Consider the following 26638-nt stretch of genomic DNA (forward strand, 5'->3'; position numbering starts at 1 on the left):
GGAACCCATTCCATTCATGTTCCGAAGCACGCTATTGGCCTTGTGGAATAACACACAATAACTACTTTATCACAAGATGTGGATAGTAAAAAAGTGGGCCTATACTTTGAACATAGCTGAAATGACATATGTTTCCGTCTCCACCTGAATTTTAGAGTAATTACAAAACGTGCTCTACTTCTGGTTTGGGATTCCTCTAATTAGAATGATCCAAAATCAGCATGTGTGTCTGACTGGCATCTTTATTAATGAGAACCCAGAAACTCGTTGCATATTCTTATAGCACTGGTTGAATTCAGTTGCTAGGCAACCAGTGTATGGTAAATCATCCGCGAAATTTAAATCTTTGAGAAAGGGATTGTGCGTTTTGCTGAATAGTCACCACAACAGAAAGCTACTGGGTAAGCAACAGCTCGCGCAAATCTCACAACCAGGGTCCATCATGACCCCGTAAAAATAGACATAATGCAGATGGATGTCCTCTCGCGATCAAAATCTACCTAATGTATGTGACACACAGAACGCAAGATACGTGTATATATGTGAGATTAACAGAAATATCAGCTTATCAGTAAAAATTATCTTTATACTGCTGATCATCAATGTGCTCCAACAGGCCATGGCTACAGGATACTTTCACAATCAAAAGGTCAGTGGTGGGTCTACACCGCTTTCAGTACTACAAAATTTTGAGCTTTATTATCCTACATTTAAATCTGAAAGATTGCGCCTGGTTTTCCACAGTGCAGACGTGCAATGAAAGTTAAATACATACAATTTAACTTCCACACAATTTAAATTACATTTTACTGATCCACAGTGTTTCCCAAATGCTTCACACAAACCTCCCTCTGTCGTCATATGTTTCATTGTGCCACCAAACGCTCGAACGCAGCATCCGAAATATCATGTAAAGTCAATTTCAGAAATGCAGGAGAAACCCTTCCAACATCGGGTTCAAGGTATAGGTACAACTCAACAGAGTGTTATACTGCAAACATAAGTACTGTATACAGTCTTATCTGAGATAAACCTTCCAGACGCATATTAAGGGTAAAAATGTAGCCATTTGACAGCCGACAGGAAAAAGCAAACAGTGAACAAATGTAATAAAAAAGATTTTCCATTGCAGCAAACTAAACAAAACGCTGTATCATTGCCCATGAGACTTCAGATTGCCACACCATAAACCGCGCATGCAGCGTTTATCATAACAATAGTAGACCCTCTTTCAGCGTGAAGGTACCCCCACAGTACAGTATCTATCGAAAAGAAAAAAAAATGAAAACATGGCTAATTTAGCTTCAGAAAAAAAGAAATATCATTGACCTTAAAACTGAAAAGGAATAATTACTGATGGAAACAGGCCTGTAAAAATAACAATGGGTGAAGAAAATGGGCTTAGGGAGTAGGCACGTAGCCGTGGAGGCTTCCGTGTGAAAATGAAAGGTGACTCTGACCCCGAACACGCTTAGTTCAGACTCTCCGATGGTTATCGGAAAGTACATGCAGATACCGCACTTGAGAGACACGGTGCACCAATACCTGCGAAACTTCCGTATATAAGGTATACCTAAGGACTGCCACGGCCAATCTTGTAGTGCAGAAAAATAACAGTACAACCAGTCCAAAAAAGTATTTGGCTCTGATGTGCGGTTGCACACATTAATATGATGTATCACGCACAAACGAATACACTTACAAGTACACACTCTCTCACATACGCACACACACACGCGCGCAAACACAAAAAGTTTTATGGAAATGAGACTGAGTAGGCCTATTACCGATATAACCTATAGGACGCAAAATTGTGTATGAAGTACAACACAAATTTAGAAAATGCCACAGAATTTTCTGCACTTTGCTTTCGCTCAATGGTAAAATTCTGAAAACAGAGCGACATGGCCGAATAGCTCAAACAACCATCTTAACATTGCTATCAGACAAAGAATGAAATCAACTTCTGTACAGCCGAAACAGTTTTTCGCTTGTTTTGCATATATTACCACAAATGCATAATTATAAGCACATAATAATCACAACTGGATTTGTTATTAAGAAAAAATAGCTATTTAATATATATATATATGATCAAATATCATATATATATATATATATATATATATATATATATATATATATATATATATATATATATATATATATATATGATCAAACGAGCTGTCCATATGTCTACGAACACATTGTACTACCTTTGTAATCTATGATATTTCACTATTGTACTATTTTATTACTGTATTTGGATTGAGTTGTTTTGATTTCATCTCTCATATAAATATATGGAAAAATAGCATTTTTAAATGTGGCCTTTGACTGGTTGGGTTGGTAAAAAGGGTTATGGGGTCAAGAATGAAGCTCCTTTGCCTACAACAGTGTCTTATTTTTAAAAAGGTGTGACACTTCCCCCAGCGTAAACATTAGTTGTCATTGCCATTTAATAAAATGGCATTAAGCACATTAGTGTATTTCTTCCTTACAATATGTATATACATCTGAGCTATCACATCCAACACACACAACCAAGTAATTTCATTCTAACAAATTTATTGTTGTCAATCATCTCTGACGAAATCACTACTGAAATTAAATTACAATCAAATTATCACATCAAAATATACCCTTATTTCCTAACAACTGTCCATGTCAGCTTATGCTGATATTGTGCTCCTTTTAAAATAATAATAATACAAAATAAAACAAAACGAATGAGGACAACAACGAAAAACAGGAAAGGAAAACAAACATTATACAAGTTCTTGGGAAAATAAATTACCGTTTGCAACAGTCCATAGTTATCCCCAATAAAATATTGAAACAAGTCATTTTGATGAAAAATATAAAGTAAATAATTCAGATCAGCATCTGATCTAAGGAATCTATATTGCCGGCTTTACAGAGTCTGATTATTAAAACCTACCAAACAATACTGCTCGGAAATGGCAGCATTTTCATAGTTACATCCAGAGCACCCATTCAGTCACGCTTGGCAACGGATTTTCAGAGAGGATAATTTCAAATAAGTGCAGTAGCAGATATTCAGTCATTTTATTCATTTTTTCCATTTTGTTATTTTAAAAAATCCGTTTAGAGTCGGTCCACAAAATAAAAAAACACTTTTCAAAAGATGCGATCTTTGAGATCGGACGGAGCAAAGAGTCATAAGCAGTTGTTTTTTCTTTCTTTTTCAGGAGGGGGTGGGGGCGTACTCCAATTGCTTTCTGTCTGATATATTTAACCATGCCGTCCTCTTGGTAAAAGATATTTGAAGGCTGGTGGATTCCACTCTTCTTCGTTGTGTTGTTGTGCAATTTTATTGTGTAGACTTGGATTTTAAGTCCCTTTTTGTTTAATGCGTAAACACCTGCTTCTGCTGTCCCAAACACATCAATTACACGGTCAATAGAAAGAGAAATGGAACGATATTCATTTCTTACACTTGTTTTTCTTTCGTGTTGATGTTGTTAGTGCGCCAAAATTACCTGATGGAACGAACTTGAAGTTGTCACCCTCTGGTCGCTCGGTTCACTGGGGCCAGTTAAACTTGCATCTTTTAAGTAATCTACTACAAAATGTCCCTGAAAGAAAAAGCAGACAGAGCCTTTTAGGTTAAGACATTTGAGGGCCTGGGTGCAGGTTAGCGTTGCGTTTCTGGGGTGGGGGTTGGGGAAGGGGATCTTGTTTTTATTTTTGTTTTTGTTTTTGTTTTGCTTGTTTTTTTCTGGTAAAAAATATAAAACACATCTGCAGTCTTACTCATTTTCCCTCACAATCACAGTATCAAAAATGTTTTTTTTTTCTCTATCTTGTTGATAGTCTGTGTCCTATGAGATAATCATATATAAAACATTTAGGCTTGTGTGCTGTTCTATGTCTCACTGAACATTCGTTTGCAGTCCATGGCGGGGGGCGGCGTATCTGCACTCACGTTGCCGACCTGAGAGTACACATCCTCCGGCGTCTGCGGCACTCCCGGGGGCGTCATTCTTTTTTCTTTCTGCCGCCGATTACAAAACCAGACTCTGACCACTTCTTTTTCCAGCTGCAAGCTATCCGCCAGAGTAGAGATCTCCTGGGCCGAGGGTTTAGGACATTTCAAGAAGTGACTTTCCAAAGCTCCCTTTACGCTCACTTCGATCGAGGTGCGCTTCTTTCGCTTCCTGCCCTGCGCCGCTATCTTGTCGATGCTGGTCGGACTCCCGGTGGACGAATCCGCCTCCTCCAGCCATTTGTTTAATAATGGCTTCAGCTTGCACATGTTTTTGAAGCTCAGCTGGAGAGCCTCGAACCTGCAAATCGTGGTCTGCGAGAAAACGTTCCCGTAGAGGGTCCCCAGCGCCAAGCCGACGTCAGCCTGGGTGAAACCCAGCTTGATCCGCCTCTGCTTGAACTGTTTGGCGAACTGCTCCAGGTCGTCCGACGTCGGCGTGTCCTCGTCGGAATGCGGGTCGTGGCCGCTCACTCCGCCGTGGTGTGGCTGCTGGTGGTGCTGATGCTGGTGGTGGTGATGGTGGTGGTGGCTTCCGTGGTCGAGCTCCGGGGTGTCTCCCCGCACCAAACCCGGGTGCACCAAGCTCTGACTCCCCGGTGGACTCAGCATCCCGTTCACCGTGAACCCTCCCGGCTGGGAATAAATCAGCGACTGCTGCTGCTGCTGTCCGCTCGCTATTGAGGGGATGTGAGCCGCAGTGGTACCACCCCAAGCCCCTGGGTGTGTCTGGTGGGACCCCAGATGCGGGGGCCTATGATGCAGAGCGGTGCCCGTGTGTAGATCGTCTCTGCCCGAATTGTTTTTGACGTCCTGCTGCTGGGGGCTACCTGTCATTCCAACGGGACTAGACGACCAAGGAGACCCGGCTTCTGCCGCTGCCACAGCGGCTGCAGCTGCAGCGGCGGCGGCGTGAGGCAGCGATGTAACCCACTGATGGGCATGGCTCAGCATATGGCCCCCGTTGCTCGCCGCCATCGCACCCTGCATGAAGTCGCTCTGCACCATCTTTACAGTGGGATCCCCTCTGTACCCGCCGGACACCGAGGTAACGGCAGCGCTGCCCGGCTGCATACCACCGCCTCCAGAGTCTGAATGTACGATCGAGCCTGACGATAGAATACTATTGCTGGGAAGATAAGGATTGGAAGCCGCTGTGGCCATTCCGTTAACCCTTATGAATATGTCCGTCGATTATCCCCCCTCCCTCTTTTTATCTAACTTTTTCAAGCAGGCAAATTCTAATCCATGAATTATTCAAACTTTAAAAGTCTGGCTACTATTGTGGTTCATACCATCGGCTTGTTTAATTGAAAACCAAATCGGAGCAGGAGAGAAAACAAAGAATCAGTCAAAGCCAATCGTTATTCATTTGCAAAATTCATATATGAAGACGAAGTGTGAATAATTACAAAATTTAAGAAAAAGCAAATCCACGTTTTTTTTTAAATCAGCACTCAGGAGCCCTTTGACAAGCAAACAGTCCTTTACGAAAGTTTTTGTTGTTTTTAAATTGCAAAATAAAATCGGGATTTAAAACAAAGTTTTGCCCTCTGCAAACTTTCAGTGGCTGCGGAGCTTTTTGCACGTTTCCCTGAAAAAAAGAATCCTTTTTGAAGTTCCTCCTTCGTGGATGAGAAAAAATACATACAGACGAAAGATCCTTAGCTCTTTTGCAATTTAGCCGCCAAGATTCTCCCTCGTCTTTCCCCCTTATTTAGCTCTCTCTTTTCTTAAGATGCAGACGCTTTCTCTTTGTTCTATTTTGATGTATTTAAAGATGCAAACCCGCTAACTCCAGCTGAAGTACAATCCGGTATTGCCGTGCGCGGTGATGGTTGCAAGATTTCTCTTTCATTCGTTCGCTCGTCTCCCCTTCTTGCTCTCTGACAGTTCTCTCCGTCCCTCCCTCTGAGCTCGGGGACACACGAATGTTTACCCCTCGCCAAGCGTGCGCACACCGTCCACATCTTTCCCCCAAATAGGAGGAAGTCGAGTGCAAGGCTCCCGTTGATTGGATACCAGCGGGGCGATTGGCAGGTCTCGAAAGCCAAGCTTCAGGCGCACGAGCCTCCCTTCCGGGCGTTCCAATTGGTTGATTTGTAATTTAGTCAAAATAAATAAATATATAAAATTTGAAAACGAATAAATAAATAAATAAATAAATAAATAAAGACAGGGAAAAATCAGTAGAGCAGGGACAACTGGATCTTTTAACTCTTTGTAAACTGCATCTTCTCGATGCCCCATATAGATGTCAGAAATCATAAGATCTATCTATCTATCTATCTATCTATCTATCTATCTATCTATCTATCTATCTATCTATCTATCTATCTATCTATATATGCTACATCTATAGACATATATGCTATCTGTGTGGTTTGTGTGGTGTTTGGGAGAGAGAGGGGAGAGAGGTGGTGTGAGTCTGTATAACTTTGCCATCACTTTGCAAATCACAAGAGGACGCATGATGTGAATGTAACCGCTTGTTGGTTGTCATATGACAATGAACGTGTTTTTTGTGGATTGAATGGACGAAGGCTAGATTCCACGCTTAGTGGTAGAGAATAAACACTCAAAACGAAAGAATGAGAATGCATTAAGTCATTTACAAACGGATTACACATAGTGCAGAGGATGTTATTATTATTATTATTATTATTATTATATTATTGTTATTATTATTTGAAGTAGAAGTAGAGGTAGTATGGTTGTTATTGCTATCATTTACACCGTTCATTTATTCAAAGGTATTGCACGTATAAATTAGCAATACTGTGATGCTTTGATAATGACAGTAAAGTAAATAACACAGACTCCCCCATCCGTCGTGTCTAACGTTAATACACTGCATAATGACATCGGCTTTTGAGGAGTTAACAGAAAGCGAGGAATTTAAGAGATGCTTCCAAGTGGAAACGCGGCGCACAGGAAACCTCGCTGAACCACGGAAAAAGAGAAAGTGGCAACCAAAACAAGGGAAAATTGAACAATCCGTTGGGGATTTCCAGGGAAAAACTCTCACTTTTATCTCTCGGCAACGCAACCTACGACCGTCCTGACAAAACCTAGAAATGAAACTTTTTTTTTCGTTTTGAAATGTTACACAGGGAAGGGAGCGACAGTATACCCCCTCAACTTATGGATTGATCCAGAGCTGTAAATGAATGCCAAATACGTTACGGGCTAGAACCATTCCCCTTCGAACCACGCAGCATTTGCGTGATGCTTGAGAGAGGGTGCACAGAATTTACAGAGTACACAACCCGGCTTCTGTTTGGAAGGAAATATCCGCGCCTCAAGTGTGCAGGCTGAAATAAAGCAGAACAAAAACTCTGGGGGTTTTAGATGGACGGTGACGATAGGATCCTAACAATGCTTTTGCTGATACATTCTCCGTCCAAAATGGTCACGCTCTACAGCCGAGGATCAAACACATGTTACATTGTATACACACGAGGATAAATACAAGTGCAGTAGTTTCAACACTCGCCAAAATGCCACGATTTCCTTCACAGCATATTTTTATTTGAATCGGCCCGAAAAACCGAGCGACTCTCGTGGATTTGTGTACATTAAATATGGAGGATAGGGCCGGTGCCACAGGCCATCCTTTCATTAATATACAGAGAAGATTTTTTCTAAATTACCGCTATGCATTTCACACTGCGCCCTTTCAAAGGAAGTCGCACGCGCTCGCCTGAAACGCGAGACCTAGACTGAAAAAGGAAAAGTCAGTTTTCTTACAAAACAGTCAAAAGGGGGATATTCTTTTGAAAAAAAAAAAAAATGTTCACTTGTCAAGAAGTACCTCTCAGATATATACATACAAGTTTTGTTTAAAGTGATACTATGCTTATTTATTTATTTGTTTATTTTGTGGGGTCCACGCGTTCCCCGCTGTGGGGTTCATTTGTTTTGTATGCAAAAAAGAAAGGAAAAAACCCAAGTATAACAAGAGACGAAGAGTTAGTGCTGATTTTCATTTGCATAAATTTTCATATATTTTAGTGAAAATAATAGCGGAGCCAAGGAGAGCCAAGCTCAGTTGTGTGAGAGGAAACTAGGAGGACGAACCGTTTCGTAGGAGGGCAGGCAGAGAAGTACGGTCTTTAATTTAGGCAAACTAGAAAATGAATACTTGCCTTTTTCCTGGGTATACGGGGAACTGCCGATGGTAAGTGTACACATACTTTCGCTTCCGTATGGTGTCCTTTTAGGGTGTGGATAGTACAAGACAATATAGACAATATATAAACAGAAAATCTCAGAACAAGGAATTTATTTATAGCAATATTTTAGAAAATACGAAACATATTAGCGTATATATCAATTACAGCGCGTTTACATTGAAGTGATATATGCATACATATATAAGCAGAAGTATGCATATATAATATATAGAGAAAGCGATAGAGATGGATAGCATCACACACACACACACACACACACACACACACACACACACACACACACACATATATATATATATATATATATATATATATATATATATATATGAACAAAAAAATCAATATATGCTTTATGTTGCCTTTCGCTTCCAGCTTCGGGTTTATAAATAGCGAACAGACGGTCGAGCAGCTCAGTTTTGTAGCGAATGTCCACTGGAGAACACGCAATCAATCACATCTTAGCAGGACATCCTTCGCTTGAATTCTCCGGAGGAGTCGCTTACAAGTGGATTTCGAGTTGTTTACATATATTGATTTCTAGCCGTTGTTTTTTTCAGATCGTTTAGAAGTTTCGTAACAAAACTAGTCAAAATAACCGTGCACCTAAACTTCTGCATCACATCTGAGATTAACCAACAGGCCTCATTACAATGAGTAGTTTACTGTTCTAATTTGACATCTAAATAGATACAGTCGTAGTTCATGCTTAGTAAGTAATTGCATGAAAATTGTTCGTGGCAACGCATAATGCATAATACAATCGTTTATTAGCAATCTAGATTATTGTTTATAGGTTATTTATTGCTGAGCTAAAGGACACGGGGATAATCACAAGGCACAGACTATACTTAAAACGTAATGAAAAAAAGTGCATGGCGATTGTTACTGTAATTTCATCTGTCATAGTGAACACGGTTTTCATTATTTTTTTATTTATTTATTTGCAAGCACAGGTTGCAAACATGACTTCAACCAAAAGATATGCTAAAGGCCTACCTCATACTTCTTCAGTTAGGTAATTTCGCAAGTTGTCATATTTCAGTTTGTTCGCCATGCACTGAGTGGAACTTTGTAGTTGATATTGAGTGCGTTCACTTTCTTCGTTTTTCTCACGGGTTAACTTTGTGTGCCCTCTTTGGCGCAGATGCCACCTCGCACAGCCCCACGAATATCGTTTGTTTCATTGATGAGGAAACATTTCTGAACCCAGCACTTCGGTTGCCATGGTGAGCCGAATAAAAGAGGGAACAGTAGTCGCATTAAGCTATATGTTTGTGCACTGGAGTCGAGATGAAAGGACTCTGGTAGAGCCAAGATGATCTCGGAGACATCCAAACTAAACTCCATAACTCGCGCCTGTGTATTAGAAGTACATTTTTATATAAAATACCACGGTCATATTACAACTAGGTATCAATACGTCGCTGTAGACAAAATAACACATCTATACATTTCCGCACGGTACTCTTAAACCTTACACATACTTGCTTTTACTTTGGAGTTGGGGGATATTTGGTGACCAGCAGGGGTCGCGCTTACTTGTGATCGCAACTTTGGTAAGTAGTAACGGCTGTATTGTGCAGTTTATGACCGCTGGTTATTTGCTTTTTGAAAGAGACAACTTAGTAAACAACAAAATGTGGAGGCAAGGAATGTAGGAAAAAGCTTCCCATTTTAAACTGACAAAATCTGAAAAATATTAATAGTCTTATTTAAAAAAAAAGAATATTAATAGTCTTATTGAAAAAAGAAACAGTAGCCCACGTTCGCCGTCCCGAAGTGATATTTCAGCCCTGAAGGGAAATTAGAATACATTGCTGTACAATTTAACTATAACAACTTGGTTTTATTATTATTATTATTATTATTATTTTATTATTATTATTATTATTATTATTAGTTGTTGTTGAACAAATGCGGTTCGCCGGTTTAAAAAAATGAAGATGAGTCAACATTAGTATGCAAATATTGCCAGGACTATAACAGAAATCTAAAAAAATCTGGTTATGTTACAAAAAACAACGTTGTTATAATAATAATAATAATAATAATAATAACAATAATAATATTAATAATAATAATTATTATTATTTTGTCCACAGCGTATCATGTGATCTGACGACGTGAAAGGCAGCTTTTGCATCATGCAGTCATAAATCCCGGAATTATGCCTGCCTAGAACACATAACAACAAAAAATGAAAGAAGCACACGAGCAACATACACCATGACTTTAGGTTTAGAAATAACCCATCAACAACCCCCTTACATCAAAATATTTATCGGGTTTCGAACACATATCAAACATTACAAACGTAATATAAACGTTTTCTAATCTAGTTAGAATGCATCCGAACAAATTACTTTTGCATAACTATATTATAATGAGAAATCTTAACATTTTTCATATTTGCAAAGCAAACGTACATTGATCGGGTTTCAGATATGTAGCAGAAACAAGGCCACATAGTATTAATAAGCAGTACTTGAAATAAGTCATTTCAGTGACAGATTTTTTTCGTTCTATTTGTACCTTTTTTCAAATTGCACAAATTAAAACGACACAATTACAATTGTAACTGTATGTGTGGCGTTTATTTCATGCGAAATTCAAATATGCATGACATTTAAACAATGAGTAGAAAAACGCGCTATAATGTGTAGGGCATGTTAAATCCACTACTATAACGTTATGAATACTACTACGAATACTACTGCCACTATTAGTAGGCCTACTAGAACTATACCTCTATCGACAATAGTATGCTACAACAGCGACGATGACGATGGCGACCCAGTGACCGGAGAAGGCTATTCAGTCAGTTGATTGTATGTGTGTGTCAATTCCATTTTCAGCGTGAAGTGAATAAACTTAAAGTTCTTCACACACTTATTACCTATAGCTCCAGAACAAACGGTATATGCTATCTGTCAATCAGGGAAACGATTTACCGTGTATTTGAAGACGTCTCAGCCCTTTTCTAGAATTAGCTACTCAACTAACAGACTGACGGAAGAAAGTTGATCAAGATGTACCAACCTTGCTTTAAAATAAAGGCAACTTTGCGTAGCTTTCACAGACTTACATGAATTCAGCCTGTATTACAATGACCTAATATCCATAGGCCTGTTTCTGTATCTCTGCACCGACGGATTGCTTGTAATGTAATAAAATATTGGCGCATATATTACTGCTCGATATAATGTCGTTATGAATATAAAGTGAACATATGTTCCAATTATTTTTTTATTTAATGATTTACTTTTGATTGATAGGATATCTAAAAATATACTTTGACCTTTTCAGTGATTGCTAAAAATAATGCAGTTGCATTAAGGACGCATAAGGAAAGAGGTATCTAGTCGAAGTAAAACTACAATTGATGAACTAGTACTACCGTCACGTCTTTTAAAACGTCTCATCGTCATACCGCTTTCTTCCTCTCTACCGCTATACTCCTACTTTCCCACATCTTTAATACAGTGGACCCAATATAATCCATACAAAACACGCTATTGTTTATTTTTTTTCTTATTCTTCTCATGTGCATTGTCATGCATGTATTGTTATAACTGAAGCTTGCAGTTGAGATCAAGGACTGTACCTAGGTAAAATAAAATTAATTAAGCAGAATGTCTTAGAGAGTTAATCTGGCATTACAAAAATACTCGCACACAAGTTTTAATTACACTTACATAACCTGTAATTCATCCTGTTCGCTTGCACCACATATATGCTAATGAGAAACACGTTAATAACGTGTATTTTGTGTTCACGGCCGGCCTAATGAAAATGATTTAGATTATGACTTCTACCATTTTTAAGGAACCAATTTAATGTCCTAATTATTAAAACTGCATATGTGTGATATATCATGGTAATCAGGAATTTACAAAATATATAGTACATGAAAATCGAATGTTAAACCTAATCAGCCAAGTACATTACTCGTACCCAAGTACACTACTCGGCTTCATGACCTGAGTATGAGTGTGTGTGTGTGTGTGTGTGTATGTGTGTGTGTGAGAGAGAGAGAGAGAGAGAGAGAAACTTGCAGTCAAACACTTTGAGCATGTCTGAATTTTATTTATTTATTTTTTTGCCATTTTTTTCTGCCAGCCCATCATTTTTTCCCAAAGAAGAGAGGGTTCAAAGCTTGATGGGAAGCATAGATATAAGTTTTTATCTGAAAAAATGCTTGTGTGAAATTTCTGCTCTGCTATGATGTTAAAGCTTTCATTATTCATAAACATTTCAGCTGCCCCACATTGATTGCTTTACTTCTTTTTTGATTATTATTGGAAATCAGTGTAAATATCATCATTTGCTTTTAATGGATGCCTTGGTAGAAAAGTACTAAAAATCCAACATGTATTGTAAATATGTTATAGACTTTTCATAGACATTTCAAACACTGGAACACACAAGGGGCGTGATGGTGCTGTAGTTACACTATAGAGCAGATATGAGAAAGTACTCTTTTCAGAAGATATAAGACAGGTGTGTACGGCTGGCTTCATCTCACAGACTGACCCATCACAGTACAGGCACTGAGTGCCCTCTCAGAGAAGATCCACTTTTATCCTAAGACTGATCCGTTGTGTAAGGAATGTAGTAGCTATGAAAGGAATGGATTGCATTATGCAATTATGCATATATGGAGGCTTTCTACTGTGTATCACCTATCGCTATACCTAAAACACAATATTGTGACACAGAGAGTGCGTGTAAGTATGAATCTACATGTATGATAGATAAACACATGATCTTTGTTGCTCCAAGTCAACAGGCCACCTCTTGGAATTAGCTGGGATGCTAAAGACCAGCAGAGGAAAGAACCCAGAGAGATGAGAGATGGAGTTGCACGGGCCCAGTTTTGTGAGGTATAGCTATTACGTGGGTGGAGGCGTGTGCAGATTGCAATAGTCGCTGCTCTGTTTTTGTTTGTCAAACAGGGTCAAATCCCCCAGGAGAGGGGCTTCTGGCCTTCCTTGCCCAGGATTACATTAATCAAAGCACTTATTTCCCAGGAGAATCACAGCACAAATCACACCAAATCCCAATAAAATTGGATCACAGAGGAGCTGAACACTTTAAGTAACCTGGCTCCCATTTTTTTGTTTTTTTTTTCTTCCCATGTTAAAAAAAGAAACATGCATATCTGTACTTTCTGCAGCATTGCCATTGTAGGTGGTGACCTGCACCCCTGCACCATGCTGACTCCTTTTCAGGCCCGGAGATGCCACGCACCAATCTGTGCTGGGTTCGAACAGAGACTGACACAGTTGCATCCCAGCATGCAGTGGGGTCACAGGGATTCAGATGGAGAGAGAGGCAAACACAGTTATGAGGGTTTTAGTTTTCAATAAGAGCACACACACACACACACACACACACACACACACACACACACACACACACACACACACACACACACGTATAGTGCCTCTTGGGTATGTATTACATTCAGACACAGACAAAACAAATGGCTGTCCTCTGGGCTAAGGTGGATTCAGACAGAGCCACACCACACCTTTCGGCCTCGCCTCTCTCGTTGTAATGCAAACAGAAATAATTGGCTGGAATGATTTGTGTCCAATAGTTTATTTTAAACAAAAGCACGTCTCACACCCTGATGGAGTGGGACAAACAAAACTGCACATTTTACAACTCACAGAAAACAATCGCATGTGAGAATTAAGCGTGGCGCAGGCTGGCTGCACCGTAAATCAGCGCATGTTTACAGCTAAGCAGTCTGTGATGCTGCAATAAATACCGCACACAATATGCTGCCTATTACAGGTAATGCAAATAAAATAATAGAGCTGTAATTTTTCTTATGTGTTGCTTTGGTATAACGGGGACTGCTGTTTAATATTCATGGAGAAAATGGGAGATTGTTGGGGTGGGGGGGGGTGTTACCATCCTTATAGCGCTGCATTGAAGCACAAATTCACTGTTACTGTTCTCACTCTCATCAGGGAGGAATGATGGCCTCCCTACACTGAAAGAATAAAATCTCCCTGTTACCTGACCGTGAGGGTGCATGCCCAGTGTATATGTGTGGAGGGGCCCTTAGCAATAGCCATGCAAAACAGAATACATAGAACACTGGTATGTATGCCTGCTACATGCTGGTAGTATCTCTCAGACCTTCAGCAAATTTGTTGCATTCATTTTGACCTACATGGGCAGCTTTTATGAAATGCTAGAATACACATTAAAGGCTAGGCATCTTCATATCCCTAAATGTATACGCATCACAAGGAAAAACCTTTATCAGAACTTTTGTATACTTTTGTGTGTACCTATGCATTAAATAATAAATATAACTTTGTTGATGGAGTTGTGTTTGTTAACATATAACAGGGAGCACATAATAATTACTAATGCTAATTTTTATGCCCTTGATAAAAGAGTATACATTTGCCATATTGGTGCCTAATCCAAGGCCTCTAGTGCTCGTCCCTAGCCAGTATGGCCTATGGCAAGGTGTAACTGCCTGTGGTCATGTGTGTGCGCGTCTGAGTGGTCACATGTGAGTGTGTGCGCACTCGTGTTTGTTGCATGCATGCTGAATGCGAGCTGTGTGCCCCTCCCTCATTCCAGACATGACTCCCAGTGTGTGATCCGGTGCATGAAAGCCATTTTAGTGGCCTGTGCCGAAAGCAATAACTCTGTGCTGTTTCTGACAACATGCGTCCCTGAGCAGGAACTATCCAAGAGGAAAAATAGTAGAGCACAAGGTTGAGTCTGAGACCAGCACTCCTCACTCCTGCAGCTGAAACGCAGCCAGTCTAAATGCACAAACATCCACACATACCTACATAGGTCTTACATACAAAAAATACAAACACCTCTCAGCAGACATGGTCAGCTGAATAAAGACTGAAATGCTTCTACATATGTCTCACACTCTGACTGTAACTTGGGCTTGTCCTCCAGGAAGGAGCGACTTTCCAGCATCTCTGGAAAGGGTCACATACACGGTTCTCAAAGTATGCCTGTGCAAAATAACAATAGCCATTGTCCAATACATTAGTTGAACATAAGACATAAGAGAGCTTTTTTGTCATTGTTCAGGACAACAAAATTACAGAGAGCAGTGCCCAACATGGGAAACAACTCGTTATTCAGACATCTGATAAAAAGAGCCATGATAATGGAGTATTCATTTATTTAGTAGGTTGCAGGGTCATATCCGGCATGACCTGCATAGCTTACTTTTTATATATTTTTTTCTGATTGAACACCTGGATGTTAGCTAGATATAGGTTTGGTACCTCCAGGTGCAGCAGTAACACACTCAGTTGTTTTTGCACCTAAAACCTGCTGGGCTGCAGTGTGGCTCCCTTTACCACCCTACCATTGCTACTTTGTCATTCTTATGGCTCTCCATTTATATAGAATGTACCATTGCCTGGTTCTGTTGTGTTTTGCAGGCGTCATATTTTGGACAGGTGAGAAATAAAATGATGCGAGAAATAAAACACCTTTTGAAATGACAAAACACACCATGACGCATCAGAGCCCAGACCAAAAACAGACTGAACATGGAATACACACTCGCCTTGTCATGTATGCTTCGAGTCATTGAAGCAGTTGTTGAAGGGCCATATATAGATTATGTATAAAATAATGATGTTGTTGGGGATTGTTTTAGACAAGTTGTGCTTTTTGAATTACCTCAGGAATCTATCATACTGGACATTAAGAGAAGACAGGTCTTTTTACTATTCTTTTTTATATCTGACTGAGCAAAATAAGGTTCTGTCTTATAAAAAAGGCTTTTTTCTCTTTTAAAGAGAACTAAGATAAATCTATGTAACTTCATAATGTTTAACGTTGTGATTTGCACTACATATATCTACACTGCTAATGTTGCCTTGAAAAAAAAAACAGAAAAACAGCATAACCTTCAACTTAAAGCAAATTTTGTTTTGGTGTGAGAGATAGGAATCAGATCGTGTTTGCTGTGAAGCGGCCTTTTGTTTTGTCAGCCTCCACCGCGGTGCTGTTTTCGCCCTCTCTGAGAGATTCAGCCTTGTTTAGAGCCACAAAGTGAAGCAGCCCACATTGGCTGTGGGTTTTTCTTTGCTGTGCTTTTGAAATATGGGGTGGCCATGAGGTTTTCCTGCTCTCGGCTCAGTGTCTGGGAGCTGCGTGGGGGGAGGGCAATGTGCTCCTGATCAGAAACCACACTAAGGCACTGATCCCAGATCTGTCCTTCTCTACAAAGGGTTAGTTCCTTACGTAGATTTGTCCTAACTATTTACAGATGATGTTCCAATCATTTTGTCAGAAATGTATAATTAACACATGTGTAACTGAAAGTCAAAAAATGTATTCAGAGCATGTCCACAAAAATGACATGGGCAGCCCTTATCAGAACTCCTTTTTATTATTTTGATGTTTATGATATATTTGATATGATCTAATGGTAATGCCCTCAGAATTGTGGCTGTTTTGTCACAGAAAAAATAAAAGTACAGGCTTTGTTAAACATATATCTCTGCATGTCAAATGTATTATTTTAAATATCCCAGCTCTCTTGTTGTGTTAATTACTGAACATGTTCTGGAATAGCTTGCATGTTGCAGTAAGCCCAGTAATAAAAAGATAATAATGATAATAAAATGCGGTGAAGCTATTCCACTCCTAATTGCTCCACTAGTGTATTTTCTTTTCTCTAAATGCTGCCTTTGAATTTTGTGGTTACATATTTTTGAGTTTTGAATCCACAGCAATAAAAGTTACAGAGGAGATGTAACCCAGAATATTATTGTGATGGTTATGGACCTTTGAGGTGTGGGTGTTAGATTGGCCATCTAGCTGAGGGTGAGGGAAAAAATTGGATTTGGCAGGGGGTGGGGTGGGGGGGGGGGTGCTGCGACAGTATGTTTACTTTTTTTCTATTAATGTTCATAACAACCTGATTGTGATGTATCCCTCCCCCCCAACCCCAGCAGATATGGAGCTGTCCTCCATCCCCCACGTGGACAGAAGCAGGGCCTTCTGGGTGCGGAAGGGGGCAGCCACTGGCTCCCCCGCCTCCGTTTACCCCTTCAGAGGAGAAATATGCACCACTTCTGGAATATTGATGCTGCGGGCTGTTTTCTTTGGTAGACTATAAAGATATGCAAATGCAGCTGTTAAAATGAAAAAAAAGAAAACTCGCATTTTGTATTTGTGTTCCTGATGGTACAAGGAGAGAGTTCATTATGCAAGAGGCGGTAGGATTTTGCCATTGTCTTTTATTACCCGGAATTGTAGAGAAGGAGAGAGAGAGGGAGAGAGAAGTAGAGGAAGAGAGGGAGAGAGTGTGGAGATGACCGAACCAGGTAGACCAGCAGGAAATGAAAGAGATTTTTAAAGGCTTCGCTAGCTTCACTCCCAGATTTTCACTTTCCTGCAGCCTGGTTCTGAAGCAAAATAAAAGAAAAGGAGAAATGAGGATATGAAATTCCTCCCTCTGTCAGCCTCACAGGCCTTACTTACATGACTGGGAGCATTTAAGGGGAAGAGATTGGTGCACGCATTGTAAGGCCTTCCCCTGTTCTCTGTTAAAAGTCCACTTTTAGAGTGAGCTAATGCAAATAGTCAAGCCTACAAGTAGTGCTCCTAAATTGCAGCAATAGTGTCTGAACCATCCTCAGTAGAAAATGGAAATGACCCCACAGCTCCAAACAGCAGTGAGCTCATCCAGAACCCACAAAAATGACCTTAACCACTAATAAGTAAATGTTTATGTCATGACACTAACAACAAACATTGACTGTAAACAGTAATAAGCACATCATTAAATAATCACCTCTTTGATAATTAATGCAGGATTTCATGATCATTTCACAAATATTCACATTCTGAAATTGTCTTGTACCAAGCTAGCCCCTCAAGGACAGCAGTAATTACTGTGTGGCTTACAATCAGGTCTTTACATACAATTTTATAATATCAAGCAAAAAAGCCCATATGTTTCTTAAAATGCACCCAGGGAAGAAGTTAGACTGGGCTGGTTGATATAAAGCCATATACAGTATCTTCCAACAAAATACCTTCTCTTGGTTTGTTTTTTTCTTACAACAAAAAGTGAGTCCTCTTGATGCCACACCCCTCCCTGTGATGTCATCCAGATCCGTACACACTGAGACCGGGTGGAGGGAGCTGTGTGGATGGAGAATAAATGCGCAGCCTTACTGCTAAGCAATCACAAAAAATGCCACAAGCTCTTTGAGTTCCCGCGGTGCCTTCAGCTATTCTGTCTGTTGAGAGCACCTGAAAGAGTGAGGAGCAGGTAGCATATCATTTCCTTTAATTCTGGTTAGATTCTGAAAGTGTTTCATCACATGCCTATGAATTTCAGCTATCATGCCTAAATAGTGCCAGAGAAGAAAAGAGTCAATTATGCTCTTTACTGGTCCATGGTGATGCAAATGATCTCTCTCTGAGGATAGAGAGAGACAGAGAGAAAGATGAAGGGAGAGACAGAGAGACATATCCCAACTTGTTAATAGTTACTGTTAAACAACCCGCTTATAATATATCAGCTAATTAGTATTACTGTCATTGTCATTGTTGTTATCTCTATAATAAAACAACAGCTTGAGAATCTCAGTGAGTGTATTGTAAAACACAAACAAACACATGTGCACACATACTTGCACCCATACACACACCTACACACACACACACACACACATATTCACTCATTTAACAGCTTTAGTATGTTGCCTATTTCAATGTCCAATTGTGGTACTTGAGTTGAAATGCTGTATGCCTGATTGTATTCATTCTAATAATAAAGCAAAGCATTCAGAAACAGACCCTGTCAGCTCATATACTCTGTCATGTGTTACTGTGGACTGAGGTCCCTTCCTCAGCATTAATTGTCCAGTTGTATCACGTCTCAGAGTGGTGACATCCCAGGCCCTTGGGCTCTGAAGGGACTTGGTCTCTGAAGTGGCTCTAACAAATGAGCCTTTGAGTGCGGGCACCAGCCGGAGCGGATCCTGGACAAACACTGGAGCCCCCCTTCTGTTGGCAGACCCCATGGATGAGTCCCCTTTCATCCGTGGAGTGTGGCTCTGACCCCGTGACCTGCCGAGCCCCTTGCCATGTTCCTGGTAATAACTAAAAAGTGGCCAGAGAGGCACATCGGCAGAGCTTGGAGCATCACCCTGCATGTTCTACAGCTACGAGAAACCCAGGATCTCTCCAATTGGCCAAACACCTACGAATGCTCTCCAGCTGATGGCGGCTCTCAGCTCTTAATGGTCTACTGTCTCAGAAAATGCCTATCTTGGTGCTAAAGTATTAACTTTTTTTGTGATGTCTGCTTACCATTCAGAGCTGCATTGTTTTTCATGGGATGCAATTCCCTTACTGGTCAACAGTGTCTGCCTTACTCCAGATTTGAACCTGTGAGCCCTGGGCCCAAATTTTGTTTTTTGATAGCTGTGCCTCTGCCCCAAGCTCTACCCCATTGCCTCCTACTCCACCCAGCTACATTACATTACACCACACCCTGTAACTCCACTCATCTGCATTGCATTAAACCACACCCTGTAACTCCACCCAGCTACATTATATTACACCGCACCCTGTAACTCCACTCATCTGCTTACAACTCCACGACAACCCTGCACTCCACCAGTTCTGACTGCTTCTGTCAACAAGTGACAAAAAACAACAAGGATGTGAATTTCAGCAAACAGATCAAAACACGCTTATGAAGAGGAGTGTAACATAGTGGTTAAGGAGCAGGGCTCATAACCGAAAGATTGCTGGTTCGATTCCCCATGGGAGCACTGCTGCTGTACCCTTGGGCAAGGTACCCACAATTGCCTCAGTAAATACCCAGCTGTATAAATGGATAAGATTGTAAAAATCTGTAATTTATGTAAGTTGCTCTGGATAAGACAGTCTGCTAAAAGCCAGTAATGTAATGTAGTGTAATGAAGAGCTTCTAGGCAAGAACAGTCAGTCAGTGGCTATCAAGAACAGCAGTAGCCATGACACCAGCTGCTGAGGAGTTGGTCCTGTCTCCAAGGGGCCATGGTGCTCTGAGTAAGACACAGCGCTGTGATCAGGGTGTAAGCAAGCTGTTTGAACTAGCTGCTGGTTTCTCACTCCGGATGGATACCCTGTCCACAGACAGCTCTGGAAATGAGATCACCGGTGCAGTGAATGCGCTGACCCCAGCGCTGACCGCCGCTCCGTTCCCTCTGCTTGCCAAGCCAAGAACAATCTGCTGTATCCTATCCAGACTGAGGGGTATCCAGTCATTCACCGCAGGGTCATTGGAAAGGGGAAAAAAAAAACACAAAATGTGGAAGTGTGATCAAATTGTGTTAGGGGTTTTTGTTTCATTCTGTGCCAACATTGTAGTTTATAAATGCAATGTAAGCGCTAACGGCGCTAATTGTTCAAAAGCTTTTGATGTAACTTTGGACGTGTTAGGTCTAGGGATGGCAAAGTTGAGTTCTGGAATGAAACTGAACCTTTGGGTGTTCTTTAACAATGTTCCATTAACACAGTCAGTGTTAATATAGACAGGGAGAGCATGCACTTATCATCATCAAAATTAAACATGCAGCACAGATAACACAAACCATCATCAGCACATTTACAATGATCGCTCTTGGTCATCTTTCAGCGAAGCCTTGCTGGTCCATGCAGATTAAGTCTGTTCCTCGGGAATGAATTGTTTATAAAGAAAAAACAGGAAGGTGGACATTTACCAACAATTTTAATATTCTTCCATGCTTAAATCATGTTTGCATTTATTTCTTTTTAATATTATCTAAATTGTTTTTTTTTAAATGATTTCATGGTCACAGTTTCACAGTCTTTTTGCAGTTTAATTTGGAAGGTTAAAATTCAAATAAAATGTAACATTTTCGATCAGCTGGACTTGAATCCTTTACTCCTAACTGTGGTGAAAGAAGCAATATCTGGTGGTGGCATTGGGCAAATTACATGCTTAAAAGTCACAAATGAGTAACTGCATGTAACAGATACCCCACAGGAGTGCCCTCACCAGAGCCTTTTGCTACCCTACCCAGGCCCTTCTGATTCTGTGCTTTACTCAGTAAAGGTAATGCATTCTGAAGGCATGGGACGCTGAACTCTGCGGAAACATTCCTGCAGAAACAGAAACCATTGAACTGGAGGCAGGGGGAAAGGTAGGAAAGAGGTGCAGTGTGGTGTGGGAAAAATTCAAGTAAAAACTGTGTTATGACACTGGCAGGCTTTGATGGTGCCAGGTAGCAGGCCTCTCTCTCTTCCTCTGTCTCTCTGTCTCTCTTTCTCGCTCATGTGCAGCGCAGGAGCCTTGCAGGCCTCCAGCAGCACAGGTGGGATTGCTCACTCCAATTTGCCTCAAAAACCAACTTGAAATAGAAAGGCTGTCAGAGGCAATCTGCGTGGAGAGATGGAGCAACGAGGCCGACGCAGAGAGAGCCACAGCAGGCAGGAGCTGGAGCTGGGGAGCACTAGAGGTGTGGCAGAGGGTGGTGTGTGTGTGTGAGTGCAAGTGTGCGTTTGTGTGTGTGTGTGTATGTGTGTGAGCATGTGCATGTGTGTGTGAGTGTGTGTGTATGTGCAAATGTGTGTGTGTGTGTGTGTGTAGGTGTGTGAACATTTGTGTGTGTGTGTGTGTGTGTGCAAGTGTCTGTGTATGTGCGTGTGTGTGTGTGTGCAAGCGTGTGTGTGTATGTATGTATGTGTGTGTGACTGTGTATATGTGTAAGAGTGTGTGCAAGTGTGTGTTTGTGTGTTTGTGTGTGCGGGTCTGTGTGTGACTGTGTATATGTGTGTGTGTGTGTGTGTGTGTGTGTGTGCGTGTGTGTATGTGTGTGTGATGCCTGCTGCATCCCACCCTTCTCTCAACTCCCTCCACACACACTTACTGCAGATCCTCTCACCCAGAGCGCCACACAGACAGGTCAAATCAGTCAACCAGTTATTTACTCAGAGCTTTGAAGGAGACCTGGTATGACAGAGGTGTCCAGGCTGCTGCCTGAGTTGTTGGAGGCAACTGATTCTCTGTTTAATATCTGCCAAGCAAACACTGGAAGAAAAAGAGGGTTGTTGAGGGATGATGATGGCTCGCTCCAAACTTGTCAGGGCAGGAAATGTTCTAAAAGTCTACAGAACAAGAGGGGGAAAACATACCGTTATGGTCACATGTGGGCATGTTACAGAGTAAAGACCTTAGACATTCCCAGCAAACTTCTATACTATCTATAACATGCGGTTAAGTACATCAAACTATCTCAAATCGCTACGCTACAATCTGAGAACTCTCCAAACCACTTTCCCCAAAACCAACAATCACAAAACCATTTTGGGAAACAAGACTCTTTAAGGTTATTTTGAGTCATTACTCGAAGGCACACTAAAATGTTAACATTTCAAACTCTTCCATCATTCTTATTCATTGAACATGAGTACTGTCATTTAAATACCATTTCTGTAATACCTTTCTTTTTAGTGTGGCAATTTGCTTTTTATCCGCTCTTAAAAGAAAACTTTTGCATCACAAAAGCATTACTGCAAACAAGAGCAATGTTACTTATGTGAGAGGAAAAACACACAGACAAACATCTGATGATAACAGAACAAACGGGAAGCTGTAACTCTGCTCAGCGAAGCTCATAATGCATAATCCACGCCCCTGCCCCCACCTGTATTTTAAACATAATTGTATTAAAGTGCAGAGACTAAACTCAGTGATGCATTAGCAGTAAATGCTCTTCTGCAAATCCATTTCTCTTGATATCTAGATCCTTCAGGGAGCCACAGTGTCAGAAGAGAGGATGCTGGACTCTAACACAGCACTGTTCAAAGTGTTTTTCTGATGATACATTTGTAGCCTTATTGCTGTAGCCCCTGGCTGCAGTAATCTCAGAACAGCAGGTATATTGAAATAATTATTCCTTAAAAAATGCCATATTAATGCAGAGCTCAGAACACCTAAAGCAGACAGCCTTTTCTTTCAACCTATCATTAAACAGTGTTCCATGTGTTTAACTAAAATAGCGGAATTCAAAGCGAGTAGTCTATTTTCGTTTTTTAAATCTTAGATAAGCCACTTAAGCAATTTATGGTCACCTCCTCACCTTCTCAAAAAAAATGCTTTTTAACATTGATTTTCTCTCAAAGGTCTCCGCTGATGACTCGGCCTCTGTAAGGTCACATTCAGAATTCAGACACAACACAATGACACATTACATACTCCCAAACATACCCTGTAAAACCATAGTGGGGGTCCATATACATATTACAGCTCTGATGGATGGATGAGACTGGAGAGTCAGATGAAGGGATTTGTTTGGAGTGATGGATATATTACAGGTGCACTAATGTATCAGGCTCCAAACTGCCTATTCATAATGACATTGTTTAGTGTAAAACTTATTTATACAGGCAAACCTTTTTATAAATGCATGTGTAGCAAACTTCAGAAGTTTGGTCAGTGGAAAGTGGATTGATGAAGTCTTTTATGTCCTGTCCTAACCCCTTGCCAAAAACAATATTGCAATTAATTAATTATCTTTTTGGTCAATGATTTCTGTGTCAGAATGAGAACTCCCCTCATTTGGGAAGATGGACACGTGAGCGTGTGTTCCCACCACACAGAGCCCCTTACCCAGTCAGCGAAGGGTGAGCACCCGCCCCTTCAGTCCCAGCAGCACCTCTGTCCTCTCCACCCCCTGCCAGCCTGGCTATCCTCCAATTGGCATAGGGTTGTGCCCGAGCTACTAAAAGAAGCACTCTGTCTTGTCACCCACCTGAGCTGTTAAACTGGCGTGTCGATAAAGTCGTACATCATTACCTGAGCGCTGGGGCTAGTCAGGGGTAGGGGGTAGGGAGACTTGGCTTTCATCCACATGCTGGTGAACTGCAGTTTCAGCTCCTCCGGCCTGTGCCTGGCCAGCATGGGCTCCCCATGATGGCTCTGTACCCCCAGTGTCAGCAAGGTGATCTTTTAAAGGCATGGATGCCACATGCTCCTCCATGGTGGACCTCCTTCACAGCTCAGATGCTCCATGGAAGCATTCATACTCACACTTACTGAGGAGAACTGAGGGAGGAGAGAGATTTTATTCAAGTCCTTGAACTACAAAGGTCCTTCGGGGTGTTCGTTTTATGTGTATGTGTATGTGTGTCTGTGTGTGTGTGTATGTGTGTATGTGTGTGTGTGTGTGTGTGTGTGTGTGTGTGTGTGTGTGTGAGTGTTATGTGTGAGCTTAGACTCCAGCCATATAGATTTGCTCTATCCTTTGCTTATGTCTTTTTGAAGCTGAGCATTACAAACAGATTGCCTAGGAGAAATCTTGAATAAACAAAGAAATATCCACACAGAGCTATGGAAAATGAACTAGTTATAATTTCAAGAGTAATGGGAGATCTTTTGCACTGTGCAATACAATATTTTATCATAAACATCATCCCTTTATATCCCCCAAAAGAGAGTTGGAGTGATCTCAATAGCTTGTTTGTTTTAATCATTTTTCAATATGCAAATGTACTTTCCTTTAACTGCTGTAAAGTGCACAGCATTTCAGAAAGAATAAAGGGGAGATACTCATCATCAATTCCTGGGATGTCGCCCAGAACTCTAGTGCCATTAGATGAAGTAAGCAATCCCTCAGATACATTAACTTCAATACAAGCTGGGCGAGAGGTGTTAATTTCCCCCAACAAGATCAATCGGAGAGAAAGGGAGATAGAAAGGGACAGAGAGAGTGAGAGAAAGAGATAGAAAGAAAGAAAGAGATACAATCTGGGGAGGGAGAGTGACTGTGTTTCCAATAACAAAATTATACTATTTTTGTATCCTTTTCCCCCCTTTTTTAACCCTGCCTTGGAATCACCAAGTGCATATTAGGCTCACCATGACAACTTGTGCAGGACTGCTAAAGTGAGACAAATACAATCCTCCAATCACTTTACACTCATGTAAAGCCAATGGCTGTTTTTCACACTACAGGTCGCACACCACACCACAGTGGAGTAGGCACCAATTGGAGGATAGGCGCTACTCCACTGATGCTATCCAAACCACTTGTAGGTACCTTATGATTCTCAGGATGTCTGAGAGTGGTGAGATGAGGAAACCCTGGCCGACCCACCCAGCCCTATCCCTAATGGAGCAAAGCCAATTGTAAGCTCGGCAACCACAGTCTGGTGATAGGTAGAAGGGTAATCTTTTAAGGAAAAAGGACAAAAAGATTAGCTCTCTGCTTATGGTGCTTGAAAGCAATGACGATCACTGTCTTCAGCAGATTGCCTCCCACTGAAATGCACAAAGCAGACAGCTAGCTGGTACCCAAGCTAACTGCCTCACTAAAGAGCCAAGAAAAAGTCACACTCCCTCACTGGATAAATCAATGCAGACATAACAAGTAAATGAATAAATAAAACCTCCACATTATTTACATTACATTTACATTTATTCATTTGGCAGATGCTTTTATCTAAAGCAACTTACAAGTAAGGTAGAGTACAACACAAGCAAAAAGCCACAAGGAGTCAACAATATTAGAAGTGCTGCATGACCAGTTTTCAATGGTTGGCCAAGACAAGGTACAAGCTAGCTGGTAGAGCTAACGACTGTGTTAAACCATTGGATTACATTTTTCTATTTTATTCTATAGTTTATTAGGAAATAGTTTTGAGACATGAGAAATGTCCCCTTTAGGGGGTAGTGTTTCAGGTGCTTAGGTGAGAGTGGAAGAGCTGTGTCTTCAGATGTTTCTTGAGAAAGTTCTGAATAGTGATTTTTTGCCGCCATGCAACGGGACCACCAGATGCTGTTCGGTAGCAGAGCACAGCAGTCGGGAGGGAACATAGGCATGTAGTAGTGCATGCAGTAGTGCATGTAGAACATGTAGTAGTGAGTTCAGGTAGGTAGGTGCAGTTTTATTGGTTGCCCTGTACGCAAGGATCAAGGCTTTGAACAGGATGCGGGCAGTTACAGGGAGCCAGTGGAGTGAGACTAAGAGAAGTGTAAGGTAAGCCCTTTTTGGTTGGTTGGAAACCACACATGCAACTGCATTCTGTATCAACTGCAGAGGCTTAATAGTGCATAATGCAGGTGGGCCAGCCAAGACAGCATTGCAGTAGTCCAGTCTTGAGATAACCAAAGCCTGGACAAGGAGCTGCGCAGCATACTCAGATAGGTAGGGCCTGATTTTCTGATGGTATACAGTGCAAATCTGCATGATCTGGCAGTCGTCGCAATGTGGTCTGTAAATTTTAGCTGGTCATCACTCACTACACCCAGGTTCCTTGCAGACCTAGAAGGAGTTAGTGTTGTTGAATTGAGCTGTACAGAGATGTTGTGCTGGATCGACGGGCTGGCTGGGATGACCAGGAGCTCAGTCTTGGATATGTTGAGTTGGAGGTGGCACTCTTTCAACCAGGC

At 41.1% G+C, this 26638-nt stretch overlaps 1 protein-coding gene across 2 annotated transcripts; it reads right to left on the reverse strand.

Moving 5' to 3' along the window:
• Positions 1-3119: 3119 nt before the first annotated feature.
• Positions 3120-5396, reverse strand: LOC118789056 (POU domain, class 3, transcription factor 3-B). 2 transcript variants are annotated; one of them, XM_036545357.1, is made up of 2 exons: positions 3959-5396; positions 3120-3599 (listed from the first exon to the last, which is right to left on the reverse strand). In XM_036545357.1, exons 1-2 carry the CDS (start codon positions 5171-5173, stop codon positions 3486-3488), a joined length of 1329 nt encoding a protein of 442 aa, XP_036401250.1. In that variant the 5' UTR covers positions 5174-5396; the 3' UTR covers positions 3120-3485. The 2 variants fall into 2 exon arrangements, with proteins under 2 accessions (XP_036401250.1, XP_036401249.1); XM_036545356.1 differs by having other exon boundaries at positions 3950-5396.
• Between the last annotated feature and the right edge of the window lie 21242 nt (positions 5397-26638).

Source organism: Megalops cyprinoides, chromosome 14, assembly GCF_013368585.1.
Source record: "Megalops cyprinoides isolate fMegCyp1 chromosome 14, fMegCyp1.pri, whole genome shotgun sequence".
NCBI lineage: Eukaryota > Metazoa > Chordata > Actinopteri > Elopiformes > Megalopidae > Megalops > Megalops cyprinoides.